The sequence below is a fragment of the Sorghum bicolor genome, chromosome 5, assembly GCF_000003195.3.
Source record: "Sorghum bicolor cultivar BTx623 chromosome 5, Sorghum_bicolor_NCBIv3, whole genome shotgun sequence".
NCBI classification, from domain to species: domain Eukaryota; kingdom Viridiplantae; phylum Streptophyta; class Magnoliopsida; order Poales; family Poaceae; genus Sorghum; species Sorghum bicolor.
The window spans coordinates 38,077,223-38,097,586 of record NC_012874.2 but is presented as its reverse complement, the minus strand read 5'-3'; the positions used below and the strand labels follow the sequence as shown (position 1 = coordinate 38,097,586).

The following is a 20,364-nucleotide window of genomic DNA, read 5'->3' as shown; positions in this document are numbered from 1 at the left end:
TTTTCTTCCCACAAGTTCAGATTTAGAGCAAGCTTTAAATTATAACAGTTATGTCTAAACTTGAGAGAGAACTCAAATTTGAAAATTAGGTAGAGCAACTATTCATCATATCCATGCTAGAGTTTTATTATTAAGATTCAGTTTAGCATAGCCACTTTATTTATTTATTAAACAAACTAAGCAAAAGATATATATATAAGCACAAAATCTTTATTTGGTTTTTTCATAGTTATGTATATTTATATATAGTATAAAGATAGATAGAAATACTTAGCAGGATAAATGGGGGTGCTCTCCTCCAAGTTAAATTTTGATGTAATTTCTCCTGATGTAGCTAGCACGTGGCAGAGGTGTATTTGAAAGTCGGCAGCACCGTGACAGCGATTAGAATATCCTCCGTCTGCTAGTCTTCTTGATCCTTGAATTCTGTGGAGCTCAAATAGATAACAAAGCTTTGTGGAACTGATTAGGTGTTAGCATAAATATCTAGCCTTTATCATGTTGAGCCTCCTCAATAAATATTACTCTATATTTATATTTTCGTTTTATAGAGCAGATAAAATATTTATTTTATTTTTATGCCACCACAGTGAATGTACTTATGGGTTTTATATCACTTGTATACTCACATGGGCTTACTATTTTTTAACATTTTTATTTTCTTTTTAGGATAGATGAACATGATTAACTAAGTAAACTATTTTAAATAATTGAAAGGAAAAAGATAACTACCAAGTTTACCTCTTGGCAAGGTGTTCGGTGTTTTTAAGTCCTCCGAACGGGACTCTCCGTTTTCTCAGTAGTCCTGGGATTTGTTGAGTGGCGTAGTCGGTGCTTCCTGCAGCGCCTCTTCTTCTGTATAGTTATCTTCTCTCTCCACACCTGACTTGGTGCTACGGTCTCCTCAGGATAATTCTGTTCAAGCTGTATGTCTTCAGACCTTACCACTTCTTCTTTGTAGTCTGCCTATCCGTCCTTGATGATTTGCCTCTTTTGGTTGCGGTTGCGTCGTCTTCTTCTTGTCCTGCTTAGAGTCTTCAACTATATAATCAGGGTCAGTAAAATAGCGGCGTACCTTCTCTGAGGGGAAGTGCATGTGGACTTCTCTAGTTCCAATGTAGATGATTGCTTTAACAGTGCTGAGGAACGGTCTCCCAAGGATGATGGGTGGATCGTACTCATCTTCTCCCATGTCAATAACCTAAAAGTCTGTATGGACAAAATGATCGTATATTTTGACAGGGACATCAGTTACTATATACCTTCAACCTTTCGGAATGTCTGATCTGCCATCTTGAGCTGAATGTATGTTGGTTTTAGGGGCATGGTTCCGAACAAGAGCCGATAGGTGACTGCGGCCATTATGTTGACGCCCGATCCGGTGTCGCAAAGTGTCACTACTAGAAATGTGTTCATCAATGACGATTATCTAGTGATGATTCTATTTTCGTCATAGGAAGTGAGCATTCCATGACAAATTGGTACAGTTTCGTCATTAGTTATAAGTGACGGTGCTTTGACCCAAAGAATTATGACGAAAGCGAAATAATTGTCGTAGAAAGGGAAAACAGAATCTTCATTGATTGTTTGGACGTACCCTATCGAAAACATGGCGCCATTTTTTCTTTCTAGGGCACTAGACATACCAGTGGGTCCCACTAGTAGGTCCCACAGTCCTGACATGACACCTTGGTGGCATCTGTGGGTCCCACTTTTTTGTCGTGGCGCTATGGTCCGACTGGTGGGTCCCACCCAGTTGACGTGGCGTTCAGGTCCCACAGGTGGGTCCCACAATCATGAGGTGGGCCATGGTCCCACACAGGTAGGTCCCACCGTCATGACGTGGCGACATGGTCCCATTGGCATGACTTGGCGCTATGGTCCCACCAGTGGGTCCCGTGTTGTCGACTTGGCGCCATTGTCCCACCAATGGGTCCCAACGTCCGGGTCCCAACCCTGTTGACGTGGCGACTGGGTCCCACCACTAGTCCCTGCCTCGCTGACGTGGCGGCATGGTCCCACCAGCGGGATCGGCGTCGCTGACGTGGCCAGGCATTGCAATTCGCCTTCCATCTTTTATTTGGCAAAAAAGTTGCTCCTACGAAGCTTCGAACCCGCGACCTCCTGCTGGAGACACAGGCGCGTTACCACTAGACCAAGAGCTGGTTCGTGGTCTGTCCTTGTATATTTTTTTATTTGTTTAGTTAAAATATGTGACAAAACTTCAAAATGTTGCTCCCGAGGAGCTTCGAACTCACTACCAGGAGACACAAGCGCGTTACCACTAGACCAAGAGCTGGTTCATGGTCTGTCCTTGTATATTTTTTTATTTGTTTAGTTAAAATATGTGACAAAACTTCAAAATGTTGCTCCCGAGGAGCTTCGAACTCACGACCAGCCGGTAGACACGCCCGCATCTAACCATCAGAGTATTCAAGCTTTTGTGTTCATATGACACATGTATTTTCTATTTGAACCGTAATTGTTTAATATTTCTCCATCCGCCTTCATGGGCCCTATACCCATACTGATCCGTCGTCCGTGACGCAAAAGGCAGTCGCGACGTGCACGACTTTGTTGGGTATTTTAAACGCAAACAGAAAAATCCGCAAGCGCACGGATACCGATGTAGCCTTCACCCGGGAGTATTCTAGAGTATCGATTTTCCACAGGGAACGTGAGTGTACTAATTAAGATCCAAGATCGCCCAAGGATAGCTATATAATTATTTTTGGTGGGAAGAGAGGAAGTTTCCAGAGAGTTCTCTAGTTGATCTAAGAATCATGAATTACTTAAAGATTATTTATATCGGGACATGAGAGCACTAACCACAGAAAGAGATGAGAAGGGGACTAGGAAGGTCTGACTACGGTCCTACAAACACCGATCCGAACGTGGTGGAATACGTCGACCGTTAGGGCTGTCACTACCCTAGGGCTACCACAACAATCCGTAGGATTGGGTGCAATTCCAGGTAATCGCAAGACTAAACACCACGTCTAATCTATTAATTACTACTCTAATGTTTCAAAGACTAGAGCACTTGATGCAAGCGGGAATCCAATAAATAACTTGAATGTAAATAAAAGTAATTAGAGAACTCAGGAGTTATGAGTTGAAGAACCTGGAGAATGATGAAGAACGAACCAGATGCTGCAAAAGTATAATGTTGAGGAAGATCCGACAGATCCGGCTCCTCCTCCGCTCTCCTCTTCTCTCTCCCTATTTTCTAGATTACAACTAGAACTAACTAGAACTAGAACTAGAGGAACTAGAACTAGAACTAGATGAACTAGAACTAGATCTAGATGAACTAGAGGTAGAACTAGAAGAACTAGAGGGATCCTCTCTACTTGGATGAAGAATTGAAACCCTAACTTTGATTCTGTAGAAGAGGTATGATCTCCAGGGGCCAGGGGGTCTGGTTTTATAGTCCCTTCAAGTGAATCTGGGCCGTCGGATCAAACCGACATTGATCGTGTGGTTTTCCTTGAAGTATTAGGTCGGTGGAGCACGATCCTCGAACTTCACCCTGATTGGTGGAAAGAGGTGGGCGGGCGCCCTCAGGACTAGGGCGGGCGCCCAGTGCCTGAGCCCTCTCGGCCTCCGCTTCGGTCCCGTGGCTTCTGGAGTCTTCTAGATGGTAGATAATTGTGCGGCACGTTAATATCTCTATGTAAACCCGACGTGTGGGCCTTTCTTCCGTATTTCCTGATAACCCCCTGCAGAAATAGACAAACACCAAAACTTGTGGAATTCTGTTAGATAAAACCCTAAGTCTAGGTGTTGGTTGCATTTAGATCCTTTTCCATGATTAGTTGATGGTGAAATGTGAGCATTAAGGACCGTCAACAAGCTCCCCCAAGCTTAACCTTTGCTCGTCCCTGAGCAAAGATGAACTCAAGAGTTTCTACAGTGGTTTCATAACTTAAAGATACATAAACAAGATCTCATCTCTGGTTAGAGTAAACTGTTAAGACTTAAAACTTACTCATTTACCTTTCACCATGGGACTTGTAACCGTCACTTCTATCTTGAGTAGTTAAAAGATAGAACAGTCTAGTCAAGCACCATGTCTCTTATTCTTGATCAGCTATAGCTCTGGGGTTTTTGCTGATTTTCAAATAAAACTCAGAGATTCCTTGTATGACTCTCTCTAGTCTCTCTTTTGTGGTATTTCTGGATCCTTACCAATGTAGTAAAGGTGTATGCCTTCTCTCAAAGTATGTGGTATTTTTGGTATGAGGCATAGTGACATTGCCTTCTCTCTCACCCTACTCTAATAAGGTTTTGATATCTGGAGCTCATAGGTGGGAGACAGCTAATACATACTTACAAGACATTTATTGCATAGTCAAACCATGGATCTAGAAGATCAAGTCAATAAGTCAAATCAAGATGTGCATGTGTGGCGAATGAATGGTGTATGGTGATGATGGTGATAACAATGGTGAAAGTCTAATTCTACTTGTGCTCTTTTGAGGGGATACATACCTTTCTTGCTGTTTTGAAACTTTTTGAGGAGAATGAGATGCTCTATATTTTCTTTTTTTTTTCTTTTCTCTCAGGTGAGTATCTTGTATCCCTAATTCTACTGTCGGACACTTGTCCATTTTTACCTCTCGTCTCACTTTTTTTTTCTTTCGAGGTTCCGGGCACTTGCCCCTTTTTATTTGCTCGTATTCACTTTTTTTTCTCTCTCTTCTTTTTTTAGAGCACTCATCTCATGAGATAATATAGCAAGTGGTAGTAACCAAGATAACTTGAGCATTTATTTCACAGGGAAAAACAGAAATAGGAGAATGTTTTTGGCTATTCTCTCCCGGATTAGGAGGAGAATATTTTTGGGTGGTTCTAGAGATGGAAATGGATGGATATATGTGGATGCGTACTTCCGGAGTAGAAGCAGCATGTATGAGTGAACGTGCAAGTGAATCTTGATTTTAACCACATGACAAGCTCCTAAGGGTCTACACAGCTTGACCACACTCAATGCTCATAAGCAGTAAAAAGTAAATGTGTGGTTTATAGTCTAACAAGCATGTATATATGGCTGTGGTAGGAATTTAAACTCTCATCATACAGAAACTCATCATGCAACATTTTAAATATTTTTAAAGATAAAATTCTCCAGAATTCTAGCATCTCTAGGAACAGATAAACAGCAGCTCAACCTTCCCATATCATATCCGTTAACGACTTAGACTTTAGATCAAGTACTCTTCCCACAAGTTCAGGTTTAGAGCAAATCTTAATTAATAACAGTCATGCCTAAACTTGAGAGAGATTTCAATTTTTAGAATTAGTCATGGCAGAGCAACTATTCATTATTTCCATGTGAGAGCTTATCATGAGGGTTCATAGCGATCTTTATTTATTTATTTATTTAGCAAACTAAGCAAAGATATATATATAAGCACAAAATCTTTATTTGGGTTTTTATGATTATGCATCTTTTTATTATTTGAGTAAAATATAAACGTGAGTAGAATACTTAGCTGGATAAATGGAGGTGCTCTCCCCCAAGCTGGATTTTGACGTAATTCCTTTTGATGTAGCAGGTGGCGGAGGTGTATTTGAATGTCGGCAGCACCCTGACATTGATTAGGATGTCCTCCGTCCACTAGTCTTCTTTGATCCTTTAATTCTGTGGAGCTCAAATAGACAACAAAGCTTTGTGGAACTAGTTAAGTGTTAGCATAAATATCTAGCCTTTATCATGTTGAGCCTCCTCAATAAATGTTACTCTCTTTAGTAGGATCATAAATTTATTTTTATATTTTCATTTTTATAGGACAGGAATATATATATTTATTTTTACGCCACCACAGTGAATGTACTTATGGGTTTTATGCCATGAGCATACTCACATGGGGCTTACTATTTTTAACATTTTTATTTTCTTTTCAAGATAGCATGAACCTGATTAACTAAGTAAACTATTTTAAATAATTGAAAGGAAAAGGATAACTACCAAGTTTACCTCTTGGCAAGGCGTTCGGTGTTTTCAAGTCCTCCGAACGAGACTCTCTGTTTTCTCAATCGTCCTGGGATTCGGTGGATGGCGTAGTCGGTGGTTCCGGCGGTGCCTGGTCTTCGCGTATAAATATCTTCTCTCTCCACACCTGACTCGGTGCTACGGTCTCCTCAGGACAGTTCTGTTCAAGCTTTATGTCTTCAGACCTTACAACTTCTCCTTCATAGTCTACCCATCCGTCCTTGATGATTTGCCTCCTCTGGTTGCGGTTGCGTCGTCGTCTTCTTGTCCTGACCTGCTTAGAGTCTTCAACTATATAGTTAGGGTCAGTAAAACAGTGGCGTACCTTCTCTGAGGGGAAGTGAATGTGGACTTCTCCGGTTCCAATGTAGATGATTGCTTTAACGGTGCTGAGGAACGGTCCCCTAAGGATGATGGAGGATCATACTTGTCTTCTCCCATGTCAATAACCTTAAAATCATCTAGAGCTGAATGTATATTGGTTGTAGGGACATGGTTCCATGAAGGAGGTGATAAGTGACTGCGGCCATTATGTTAACGTTAGATCCGGTGTTGTAGAGTGTCTTCTGAAAAGAATATCCGTTGATTGTGCACTCGATGCTTGGAACACCAGGGTCGTCCTTCTTGATCAAGAAAGGTGACTTGAGTTGACGATCTTGACCTCCTTGAGCTGCAGTGATCATCTTAGCTGACTCGGTCCACATTTGCTTGTTCCTATTCCTCCTGTTGGTCCTCTTCCTTGGTTCCTGTCGGGATTGCTCTGAGATTTGTGTAGTCTTATTCTTTAAGGAAAACATCTCCTTCCTTCCCTTTATGTAGAAACTGATCTTAGCAGCACTAGCGTAGATGACAGCTCCCGAGGTGTGCAGGAATGGCCTCCCTAGGATGATGGGTGCCCTCTCATCAGTACCAGTCTCTATCATCACGAAGTCTGCTGGGGCGCACAAGGTACCAACTCGGACGTAGAGATTCTTGGGCATAATGTTGACGCTGGAGCCAAAGTCGCAGAGTGCTTCTAGGAAGTCCACCATGCTGATGGAGATCGGGATGACGGTGCGTCCTGGATCACCTCTCTTGACCGGCAGAAGGTCAGTAATTACTTCCACATTGGGGTTACTCCAGTAGTTACGTCCTCAAGCATCTCAGGGCAGTGATTGCCTGAGTGTCCAGTATCTCCAGTGTGTTTGTACTCGTAGATCTAGGTTCTTCACTTGGTGGAGTCTGGGAGTTGTAAAAGTCCTTCATATTTTGCTCGAAGTGTACCTGCTCATAGAGACAAGGCAGAGATCAAGTGCATGGGCCCTGTTGGTGGAAAACACCAACAGAACCAAAAGTGTATTTGCTCTTCTCTATCCTTAAGCATAGTGAGCAAGACACAGTTGATGGATAATAAGATCATGAGTGTAGCATTTAAAACATTCATCAGATCAGATCGCTCAACCTAATGGAAAGATAATCTATCTATATTTATGTTTTTTTTATATATATCTTCCAAAGATTGAGTGTGCAACATTTTAGCTCATATGATTAGGAGTGTGGGATCACAAAGGTGGAAGGACTAAACAAGTTGAATCAGTTGGGTTGGTTAATTTGGAGTTGTAAATCATACATGTTTGTCTCTTTTATTCATGTGAATGCCAAAACCAAGGAGAAGCTTATAGAAGTGATAGTCAAGTACCTTAAGATGTTACCTTACTTGAAGAGTGATGGTACAGTATCTCCTTGTGAAAGCTTTCCTTTCTTAGCGGTTGTGCATCATGTTTGTGGCACCCTCCATGGATCATCTCTTGTGAGCTATGCCTTCCTCATGCAAATTGTTAAACTTCATGTGTCTCTCTCTTTGTCTCCAATGTGAGTTTATCTCAGGACTTCACAGGTCGATATTGAAAGTTTTCCTGCAGGGGTTAGTCCAACAAAATATACCAATGTCCACACAAGCAGTTTTTAGTTCAATAACCAAACTAGACTCCATGTCTAATTAGATTAAGGAAGGCTGTTTAACCTAAGCACCATGCTTAATTTAAAAACCAATAGAAGTATGTACAGTACTTCCAAACTAACATTTACTAGGATAAACAAAGGTAGCGTGATGGCTTTTATAGAGATCTACTCAAGTGGAAATGAAGTAGTGTGATTACTATTTAACAAATTGAGCATGTCTCAAAGGTAGGGACAACCAACATAGCAACATGGCAAATGATGTTTTTATATGTAAAGTACTCCCCCAAGCTTGAATTTTGCAAAATTCAAGTTTGGATGAATTTAATTCAATGTTGTATGATGATTGGTTGGACATACCTTGTGCTTGTCATTCATTCGATCTTCTTGCTCCAATCCTAAAAAGGTTAGTGACAAGAATACCCGAAGGAATTTTTTTACAATTATCCTTATATGCTCAATACACAAGGTAATGTTGCAAATAATTAAAAGCTTATGTTACGATCTGATCAGTGCTTGTTTTAGGACACTAAGCTTGTCCTTGGGAAACCATCAATTTATGTCAGTGAAGTGGTTTCCCCTCCAACGATGACTTATATCAAGATCAACTCAACGAGATCTGCAAAATTTATTATAGACATATGCATCGACAACCGCCCTTTTAAAGTTTTTATAAATAGAAAGGATGAGGGGGTTGGAGATCTCGAATGTGGTGATGTTGGAGAGACCACTGGATTGATAAGATGTTGCATATGAGCATGGAGTAAATGAAGTGGCTATGAAATAAATTCCATGCTCATTAATGCTTACAGTGAAATCCATGTGGTATGGTGAAAGTGATAAGGTGAGTGTGGTAAAAAAGGAAAAGAAAAAGGATACACGGACAACTTGGTTCGAAACTAGCACAGCTTCCGTTCCCTGGCAACGGCGCCAGAAAGCTTGTTGGGTATTTTAAATGCAAACAGAAAAATCCGCAAGCGCACGGATACCGATGTAGCCTTCACCCGGGAGTATTCTAGAGTATCGATTTTCCACAGGGAACGTGAGTGTACTAATTAAGATCCAAGATCGCCCAAGGATAGCTATATAATTATTTTTGGTGGGAAGAGAGAAAGTTTCCTGAGAGTTCTCTAGTTGATCTAAGAATCAAGAATTACTTAAAGATTATTTATATCGGGACATGAGAGCACTAACCACAGAAAGAGATGAGAAGGGGGCTAGGAAGGTCTGACTACGGTCCTACAAACACCGATCCGAACGTGGTGGAATACGTCGACCGTTAGGGCTGTCACTACCCTAGGGCTACCACAACAATCCGTAGGATTGGGTGCAATTCCAGGTAATCGCAAGACTAAACACCACGTCTAATCTATTAATTACTACTCTAATGTTTCAAAGACTAGAGCACTTGATGCAAGTAGGAATCCAATAAATAACTTGAATGTAAATAAAAGTAATTAGAGAACTCAGGAGTTATGAGTTGAAGAACCTAGAGAACGATGAAGAACGAACTAGATGCTGCAAAAGTACAATGTTGAGGAAGATCCGACAGATCCGGCTCCTCCTCCGCTCTCCTCTTCTCTCTCCCTATTTTCTGGATTACAACTAGAACTAACTAGAACTAGAACTAGAGGAACTAGAACTAGAACTAGATGAACTAGAACTAGATCTAGATGAACTAGAGGTAGAACTAGAAGAACTAGAGGGATCCTCTCTACTTGGATGAAGAATTGAAACCCTAACTTTGATTCTGTAGAAGAGGTATGATCTCCAGGGGCCAGGGGTCTGGTTTTATAGTCCCTTAAAGTGAATCTGGGCCGTCGGATCAAACCGACATTGATCGTGTGGTTTTGCTTGAAGTATTAGGTCGGTGGAGCACGATCCTCGAACTTCACCCTGATTGGTGGAAAGAGGTGGGCGGGCGCCCTCAGCACTAGGGAGGGCGCCCAGTGCCTGAGCCCTCTCGGCCTCCGCTTCGGTCCCGTGGCTTCTGGAGTCTTCTAGATGGTAGATAATTGTGCGGCACGTTAATATCTCTATGTAAACCCGACGTGTGGGCCTTTCTTCCGTATTTCCTGATAACCCCCTGCAGAAATAGACAAACACCAAAACTTGTGGAATTCTGTCAGATAAAACCGTAAGTCTAGGTGTTGGTTGCATTTAGATCCTTTTCCATGATTAGTTGATGGTGAAATGTGAGCATTAAGGACCGTCAACAGACTTGAACCCTCGCGCGAGGGCATGCATGGACCCGACGGCTACAGGAGATCGACGTTGTGCGTCTCCACGCTCAGGTGATCGACGCCGTGGTGGATCCCCAGTGCTTGGGTGGTCGACGCCGTGTGACCTCAGGGCTCGGCTGAGGCTCAGGTGATCGACGCCGTGCGTCCCCAGGGCTCGGCGCAAGTGATTGACGTGCGGCATCCACGGCAAGGAAAGCTTTATGTCCCGGCGGCTAGCCATGGCAACAGAAGTCATCGCAAGGAGGTTCTTGGTCGCGCTCGCACATGAGTGGGCTAGTCGACGCCATGCTGTGGAGCTGAGCATCAACGACGAGCAGAGCTGCGCGTGGCGCGCGAGCGGTGGATCGCCGTGTACAAGGTTTATTCAAAAGAATATTACGTTAAATTCATTTAAATTACGTTAAATTCGTCTTGTCGAGCTGTACATAGTAGTACCATTATTCAGGAGGATAAGCATTTTTTTCAAAGTTATATTTAATTAATTATTATTGTAGCAGGGTTATAGTACAATGTTTGTTTTTTTCATATAAGCACGTGTTAGTTTATTGTTTTCAATAATGTTCAAATGAACTTTAATTTGTTTTCATTTAATTTTTACATATATGCATGTGTTTAATTTGGAAATTGTTACATATAATATGATTTTAATTTGAGTTTGTTTACAGAGTACAATGTTTATTCTATTGTCTAAATAGATGAATAGAAGCTGGATTTTTGGGGCACCATTCACACCTACATATGTGAATGGAGTTGAAGAGTTCATGAAATTTGTGAGTGAAAGATATCCCAAAGACAGCCAGATACTTTGCCCATGTACGTGATGTCTTAATCAAAAATTGCGGTCCCAGCCTGATGTAAGTGACCATCTACACATTTATGGAATGTCAGCTACATATACTAGGTGGATTGAGCATGGGGTGTCGGCAGATGTTGAAGTAGTTGAAAATTTGGACCAGGCGGAGGTCGAAGTAAGGGATCATGTCTTTGGGACACATGTGGATATGGCTGATGATGACTATGATGAGGATCACGGAGTACCAGAGATGATAGGAGAGTTGTATGCTGCAGCAGAGGCTCAGGGAGAACAGCCAAGGTTTGCGAGAGTCCTTCAAGATGCGAAGAAGTCTCTTAGCCCGGGATCTAGGCATTCTAAATTATCTTTTCTGGTGAGGATGTTGTATATCAAGTCTCGTTATCAAATTGGCAATAGAGCATTTTCCGTAATTATGAAGCTGTTGTCAGAAGGTTACCCTCATAGTGATTTGCCAAATTCATATGATGAGGCAAAGAAATATCTTAAAGAGTTGGGTCTTGGATTTCAAAACATTGATGTGTGCGAGAATAATTGTGTGTTGTTTCGGAAGGAGTATGAAAAGGAAAATGTGTGCCCAGTATGCAAGGCGTCTAGATGGAAAGATGGAACTGGGGCCAAGCGGGTTCCACACAAGGTATTGAGGTATTTTCCACTTGTGCCAAGGTTGCAAAGAATTTTTGCTTCAAAGTGAACTTCTAAAGAAACACAATGGCACAAGTGTATGAGGAAGCCAGTCGACAATGTAATGAGCCATCCAGCTGATGGGGAAGCATGGAAGCACTTTGACAGGAGGGAACCCACATTTGCAGCTGATCCGAGGAACCTCAGACTTGCCTTAGCTACCGATGGATTCAATCCATTTGGCAACATGAGTACCCAGTACAGTATGTGGCCAGTGCTTCTGACTCCGCTCAATCTCCCACCATGGGAATGCGTGAATCCAACAAACTACTTTATGTCTTTACTCATACCAGGTCCAAAATCCCAAGGAAAGGATTTTGATTTGTTCCTTGAGCCCCTTATTAAGGACTTGCTTGAGCTATGGAAGGGCGTCGGTACCTATGATGCATGTACTGGTCAGAAGTTTGACCTTCGTGCTGCCGTGCTATGGTGTATACATGATTTTCCAGCATTGAGCACGTTATCAGGGCGAACAACAAAGGGGTATTTTTGCATGTACTCATTGTGACAAGGATCCATTGTCCCGGGCTATAAGGAATAAGCTATGTTACATTGGACATCGTCGGTACCTTCCAATGACACATAAGTGGCGGAGAAGCTTGGCTTTCTATGGTAAGCATGAAAAGAAAGATCAACCAGGCAAGTTCACTTTGGAGGAGGTCATGGAAGAGCTAGAGAAGGTGAAAGATGTGAGGCCAGGGAAGCATCTAGAAATTATTGGAAATAAAAGGAAGTGCAATGAGGGTCCAAGGATTTATAGCCGCAAAGTTGGGTTGTGGAGATTGCTATATTGGAAAGATTTGAAGCTTCCACATAATCTTGATGTGATGCACATAGAGAAAAACATATGTGAAAACATTCTTGGGACATTGCTCAATGTACAGGGAAAGACCAAGGACACAAGCAATGCTAGGCTAGATTTGCATGATATGGGCATAAGACCAGAATTGCACTTACAGTAGGATGGCAACTTAGTCACTACTCCACCTGCTCCGTATGTCTTGGGAAGGAATCAAAAAATTGAGTTTTGCAAGTTTCTCAAGGGTATTAAGTTTCCTGATGGATATGCAGCTAACCTAGCAAGATACATAAGTGAAGATGGTTCGAAGGTCCAGGGGAAGCTGAAAACACATTCTTCTCACATACTCCTACAAAGAATCATACCGGCTGGCCTAAGAGGTCTAGTGAGGAAGAATGTATATGAAGCAGTTGCAGAGCTCGGGACCTTCTTTAGGGAACTATGCAGTAGAAACCTCGGATAGATGTTGTGAAACGACTAAAAGAGGAAATTCCATTGATTCTATGCAAGCTTGAGAAAATCTTTCCACCTGCCTTCTTTGATGTTATGGTGCACTTGGCTATGCATCTTCCAGATGAGGCATTGCTTAGAGGACCTGTTCAGTATGGATGGATGTACCCAATAGAAAGGCGACTAGGCACTTTGAAGAATTTTGTAAGGAATAGGGCTAAGCCAAAAGGATCAATTGCTGAGGCATATATGGCAAGTGACACATTGACTTTTTGTTCTAGGTACATGGAGGATATTGAGAATAGATTTAAGCAGGATGATGGTAGTGGTGGAGAGATGGCATTACCTGATGACATCTCTATTTTTAGGCATGGTGTTACTCTTGTTGGATCTAATTGGACCCAGTATATTGATGATGTTGTCTTGAATAAGTTAGTTTGGTATGTGCTTAATAATTGTGATGAAGTGGAGGAATATTTAGAGTAAGTATCGTTTAGATGTTTGAGTTTTTATTTATATAGTTCAAACCTGTCTAATTATTCTTACAATTAATCTTTCCTCTACAGCTTGTACAGGGAGCATCTAGTGCAGCAAGGTGCACATGATGTTGATACAATGGTTGAACAAGGATTTGCAAAGTGGTTTAAGCGCCATGTAAGTCACTACATATTCTGTTTGTAGGTTCAGTAAATGCATTACTATTCATATGTAATTTGTGAACTGAGTGCTTTTATTTGAACAGATTGAGAACAAACGCAAGGAGAATCCAGAATCGGTTAGTGAAGGACTATGGGCACTTTCTTGTGGCCCAGATCTGCGAGTTAAGACATGTGCTGCATGTAAGGTTAATGGAGTGGAGCATAGCACTGTGGATCGTGAGATGTTCCTCGTAACACAAAATAGTGATGTAATGACACCAGGTTCACATAATGGGAGGGACATAGAATTTTATGGAGTCCTTAAAGAGGTTATTGAGTTGGAATATAATTCTAATTTTGAACTCCGTCGAACAGTGGTTCTATTTCGATGCGATTGGTTCAGCCAAGAAGGCAAGACGAGAGGCCCTCGAGATGACAGTTATTTCAAATCCATCAATGTGCAGTCATTATGGTACAAGACTGATCCTTTCATCTTATCTACTCAATCGAAAAAGATATTTTACCTGGAAGACACAGCTTTAGGTAAAGATTGGCGAGTTGTGCAGAAATTTGAACATAGGAATATTTATGATGTGGCTGAAAAAGATGAGGCTAGTCATGATGTGCATCAAGATGATTATGGTTCTGATACTGAGCATATAGTGCAAGCAAGTGATGATAATGAGGTTAGGGACAATAATCATGGTGGAGAAGCCACTATAATTAAAGGAAATTTACAAGACCTTTTAAGAAGCAAGAAGCAATCCATAACTCAAGAAGATAGTGAGAATGAGGAGGAAGATGATACGGTACTGCAGTACTATAGTGATGGTGACAATGATAATAATGATGACATGTACCTCGATGAAGAAGATGATGATTTCTAGTATGGACTAGTGACATGTCCCTGCACTGCAATACATTTTCTGTTTGCCCAACATTTGCCCATATTTAATAATTTTTTGGCTTTATGTAATTTCATTTACTTATTCGTGTGAACTATAGAATCTAACTTATTTCAGCTTGAGTTATTTCTAGGATTCTAAATTGTTTGTGCTTGAACAAGTTGTCACTGATATTCTGCATTGGTCATATGTTCAGACCTTTTTTTAGCATATTAAATGATCAGACCTGGTGATCTGTTTCATACACCACGGCATGTGGACCTGTCACGCTTATGCTTTAGTTTAAGTAAAACTGCATTACAGATTTACTCAACTCACTAGACTACCACAATGGTCAGGCACATTTAGTTTCACCCTCAGCTCTCGGGTTCGAACCCAGTGGGAGCTAATTTTTTGATGTTTCTCTATCATTTTTTTGCATTACAGATTCTACTATGCCACATGATCTGCATATAATCTATTTTCATCAAATATTAGGACTGCAATTACATCAGTCGCTTAGGACAATTTCCCCGAACTCACCCACTGAGCATACAATCACATAGTAGAATTTTCCATCACAGGATTTGACTAGAGAATATTTAACATCACAGCATACATTAGATAAAAAGCATATCCATGTCGTACATCCAAGAGACTTTGCAGTTTTCTATTTAACATCTCAGCCATTCATATACTGCAGTTCATCTAGTTCATGACCACATGTTATGCTAACATGACCAGTCCTACTTCCAAAAGCTATCCATGTCGTACATCCAACAGACTTGTATGTCCTACTTCTTCTTTTTCAGTTCCTTGACCTGACACTTCAGCTGGTAGATGATCTGTTCCAATTTCTGAAGTTTCCTGCTGTACTTGGTGTCCAGCTCCTTCAGCTTCACACAACAAGCGCAAGTCTGCACACAAAATAAAGAACTAATAAAGAACATAGCAGTTGTATGTTATTGGTTTAAGAAAGATAGCTACCACAAAATAGATACTGCTCCAATTGGTTGTTCTTTCATTCATGCATGCTATACACAGAAAACTGCTATGATCCTAACCACCACTCTTTTTGTTCAATGTCAATCATGCACCAAAGAAAAAGATTGACTACACAAAAGAGTAAAAGCATAGCTTGGGAAAAAAATATGCTCACCACAGAGTCATGATCGTCTTTCTCATCACAAGTGGAGTAATCGGACGACGAGGTGCTGCTATCCACCTGGATAGGTGCAAATTGATGCTGTCGATGTGCCACCGACGAGGATGGGGTCCCGGCCTGTATGGCGGCCCAGCGAGTACGCGGCATCGCCGAGGCAGGGGTATGGGGCTGTACAGCACCCCGGAGATGACTCGCCACCGCCGACGACGAGGGCAAGGTGAACTTACCATTCGCATCCCGCAACTGGCGGCGCACACGCTCTGACTGCGACGGATTGGTCTTACCTGGAGCCATTCTCCCTTAGGTGCCAACAACAGAAGATAAAGAGAAAAAATTTAGAGAAGTAACCACTGCCATAGATCCATACTATAAATAGGAACCTACTGTCCTAGCAAGATATCCCATCACAAGTTAATTTAAGGATTGCTTTGAATATGGGACATACCCTAGGCTAACCAAGTTGCCTGATTTCCAAGGCCTAGTTATGTGTTCACGAGATTCTGAAATGTGCTCCACTAATTTATATACTTTGCCTACTTCCCAATAAATCACATATCCCCACCCCCCCACCCCCACCCGCAGGAACAAATTGCAAGGCCTCATACCACATCTGTACTGATTGAAAATCATAGAGATGAACCTAGAATCAGCAATCCATCTACAAATAACCTAAGCCTAACTCCTCTATGATTCCCCTTCATCCAAATATGCAATATTCAACCTAACCCTAAAAAGCAAAGAGAGGGACAATTTGGTGGAGAATGTACCTGAGGAGCACGTGAGGATGGGGGTCGCCGGAGCACGTGAAGATGGGGGTCGTGGCTGCACGTGTGGTTGGGGGTCGTCGGAGCACGTCAGGTTGGGGGTCGCCGGAGCACGCAGTCCGGCATCGCAGGTGGGGGGGGGGGAACTGGAGCGGCGCGCCCTTGTCTTCGATGGGGTCAACGGAAGGGGTGCGACACTGAGTGGGGATCGACAGTAGGGGATCAAATAATGTTGCAAAAAACCTGTTGCTTACATACCGTATAAGTAACTTGGCGGTCCAAAACTAACACAAACACTTAACTATCCATCCCAATGGTAAGGCATTTCGAGTTTGTCCCTTAGCTCCTGGGGTCGAACCCAATGGGAGCCAAATTTTTTTATTCTTTTCCTTACATTTTTGTTTTAAATACTTTTCCATTTCTCTATGTTTTTCCCTGTTTTTCAATTAATTATTACTATATTATTGCTTAATGATTTGCCTCACTGATTTTGAAACATCTTATTTCACTTTTAGTAAATATTGTATTTAATTGTTGAATGACTAAATGATAAAAGCTTTAAGCTACCTTGTGACTAAATTAGAGTTGTTCATGCTTGAACAACATTTATAGTACCACCTTGTCAATATCGTTTGGATTTCTCACTTTGGTGTTTATTGTAGACAAAAAAATTTCAACTTATGTCTAAAAGTTTCAATTTATTTGGATAAAGTGGTCATGCACCAAAGCACAAAAGGCATGCATGCATGTCTCGCATAAATCCTATTGAATAAATGAGATATGTTCAAGATTGTAAGATATGTATACGTCCACTTTCTCAAAATAATTTGAATATTGTTATGTCATGATCAACCACCAAAGAAAGGTGTCGTGCAAGTTTCAAGATTTTCCTACCTCAGTGAATCTATTGTAGGAAGTATACTTATTAGTTTTGCAACAAATTACTAAATCAATACCGACAAAAGGTAATAAGAATTTTTAAAATAAATGAGGCTAATAATTAAGGAATATTATACTAATTAAAAGTCTACCTAAACCATGATCATACAAAAAAATCACTAAAATAGAAAATACCAAAATGATGGAAAAAAATGGCCAACTTAGCATTCGAACCCAAGACCACATAATGAAACTCAGAGGGCCTTACCATTTCACCATCGTAGTGTTTTTGACATTAGTGCAGCAAAATTTTAATTGAACATATCAGATCCCCCCAGGATACCGCAATCGGGAGCGCGGCAAACATTTTTCGTCCAAAAAAATACCGCCAAAAAAAATTTCTTTATCTCTCCATCTCCCCCACTCCCGACTCCCCCGCGCCCATTCTTCCTCTCCAGACCCACACCCCCCAAATCTGCAACCCTATCTTCCTCAGCCCGAGCTGCCTTTGTAACACCCTAGGTGTTAAGCATGCACTTAGCCTTCCCAAAGCAATGCATAAGCATTCTCATCAAGCATAAGCATCATGAGCATGTCATTCCTCCCAAACCATGATTTTATGTGCTTTATTTCATGTGTTCTAAATATGCTAAAAATATGATGCTTGCTTCTAAAAATGTGAGATATTCAAACTAGGTTGATTTATGTGTAAGAAGAATTAAGAATATTTTTGTGCAATTTTTGGAGCCATGGAATTTGAGAAATGGAATTTATACAAGATTTCCAAAATGAATTTATTTAAAAACCTAGGACTAGTTTTAATTTGTAATTCAAAATCTGTTGGTAATTTGGTCTTGCTTATTAAAACAAAGTTGTAGGGTTTTTGTCTTGGAGCAACTTGTGGGTTGCTGGTTACACTTGAAAAATAATTGTAGAAGAGAATGCAATAGATGTTAATTCAATTGCCTACTCTGGGATGTTGTTGACTGCCTTGTAAAGAGCATGACCTGTTAAATCGCCTATGCATCATGTCATGATCCTTTGGTACCTTCTCATACAAGCATCCACTCGGGCATCTCGCACTAAACTCATGAGCACACATGCATCATACAGGCTCGCAGGAGAACGAGGTGGGACCCGAGGAGCCAGAGGAGATTCAGGAGTAGGAACCTCCGGAAGCACAGGAGTCCGGAGAGGAACTACAGGAGTGTCCGGATCACCGACCCAGCACGTTTGAGAAAGGCAAGCCCCGGAGCATTCTAAGTCTCCCTATTCTCGCTAACTTACAGGATATACTATGCTTGATCTACTATATTGCATTTAAGTGATAGGAGTTGGTTGATACCGTTGATGCATTGGTACTCCTTGATATCACCCCTCATTTATCTACCTTGTCCTATGTACATAGGTGCGAAGTCTATGCTTAGTTGCTTAGCCCCGGTAGAAGTCGGGTGATTTCCTGTCACCTACGAGATATAGGTGGATACCTACTTATTTAAGCAGCGATTGTTTTGGGAAAAGAGTATCCAAGTGTGGAATGGAATTGGAGACCGGGCAGGGTCTTATGGTGGGTTGACTATAGTGCCCCTGCCTGTGTCGATTAAGGACCGATCGTTGACGGCCCTCTTGTCATGTTGAACGCATGCCCCACACTTAGCTGGAAGGATAAGTCGTTCCGACCGCGAAGCCTAAACACTATCCGGGCCAGGAATCGAGTCGCCATGCGCTGTATTGGTGATGGTTGAGGAGAACGACGAGGGCGCGGCGCGCAACCTTGGTATACCTTGGATACCTCGGTCGCCGGAACGGTCCTCGGGTACTGGCGGTGCCTGCTGAACCCGCGAATTGGTCCTGGATAGTGTAATACAGTGATCTGTAGCTCACTTGATCAGTGAGTGTGGTTTGTGTGGGGAATAAACTCACCAGCTGGTTAGAAATCGATTCGAATCGCCATCGCTCCTTGATAGTGAGCACTTGACATGAGCCATGTCCTCGTAGTAAGGACTATGGAACACTTGGGTTATAATGATGAATGGTTTTAGGAAATGCTATGTTGAGGTACTATCATAACACTATACTTGCTTGTGATAGTGCAGGTGCAAACCTAGATATTAGGTAATGATACTTTCAACTTGAGCAAGTTAAAAAAAAGAAAGACTTATGTAGGTTATGATAATAGAATTCTGCGGTTTTGCAAAATGGTCGTCAGCTACCCCACTATATAGCCTTCATGATCCTTGAAGAGTCTTTATTTTAAGTTTATGTCGAGTAAGTCTAGCTGAGTATATTCTCGTACTCAGGGTTCTACTCCCATGTTGTTTTGCAGATGGTCAAATGTACTATGGTTATTGCATCCTCTGTCTGTACCCAGCCATGGGTGATGACTAGACCAAGGGCGATGGTCACTCCGTCTTCTCTTTTGCTTTTGTGGGAATGACTGAACTATGGCACTGTATCAGACTAAGTGTGTGTGTTGTATTTTTGAACTATGAAGCTTCCGCTACCTGTGAACTTGGTTTGTAATAACTTTAAGTACTCCGATGTATTTTATGAATATTGTAATCTGGATGTATTTGTGGATGGCGACCGCTAAACTTATTACAATCTTGGCTGTCGTACGATGTGTGGTTTGAAATCTTTCGAGATTTCACGGACTACCGGGATTATATGGGCTTAAGCCTGACGATTTGACTATGCAAATGGTCTCTGTTAGGCTTAATCTCTTATAATTTGGTCGGTTCTGTTACAGCTGGATAGTTTATAATTCGGTTCGGTTACTGTTCATAAGTACGTTCTAAACAAAAATCTAAACCGGTTTAAGGAAAGATTTTATTAATTAATCAATAATGATCAAGGTGTTAAACCAAGTTTTGGGAAAAACTATCCAGTGTGCCATGGTCATATCCTTTATGCCCAGTTAAGGACTTTAAGGTGGCTAGTTAAGTACTGACTTGGGGGTTAATGCATCATATTTTTATTTTCGACGCTCATACGGCGTGCAATAGTATGAGTGCCATTCAATTGAGTGGTAATGTATGGATCCATTTTTCCTCTACGCCACGGTAAGTGGGAGCTGTGAGAGCATGATCGGATACACTGCCGGTCTAGGGG

General features: G+C 41.5%; 1 protein-coding gene across 1 annotated transcript; it reads right to left on the bottom strand.

The window, feature by feature from the left end:
• Positions 15,095–16,452, bottom strand: LOC110435393. The gene is made up of 3 exons (XM_021460891.1): positions 16,378–16,452; positions 15,605–15,909; positions 15,095–15,362 (listed from the first exon to the last, which is right to left on the bottom strand). The coding sequence occupies exons 2-3, from the start codon at positions 15,902–15,904 to the stop codon at positions 15,240–15,242; spliced, it is 423 nt and encodes a 140-aa protein (XP_021316566.1). The 5' UTR covers positions 15,905–15,909; positions 16,378–16,452; the 3' UTR covers positions 15,095–15,239.

What these genes read in the sequence shown, in the direction of transcription:
- LOC110435393 (XM_021460891.1), bottom strand. Translation starts at nt 15,904, where the DNA reads ATGGCTCCAGGTAAGACCAATCCGTCGCAGTCAGAGCGTGTGCGCCGC. An exon ending in AAGACGATCATGACTCTGTG is followed by an intron (nt 15,363 to 15,604) that starts GTGAGCATATTT and finishes TTTTGTGTGCAG; the next exon opens with ACTTGCGCTTGTTGTGTGAA.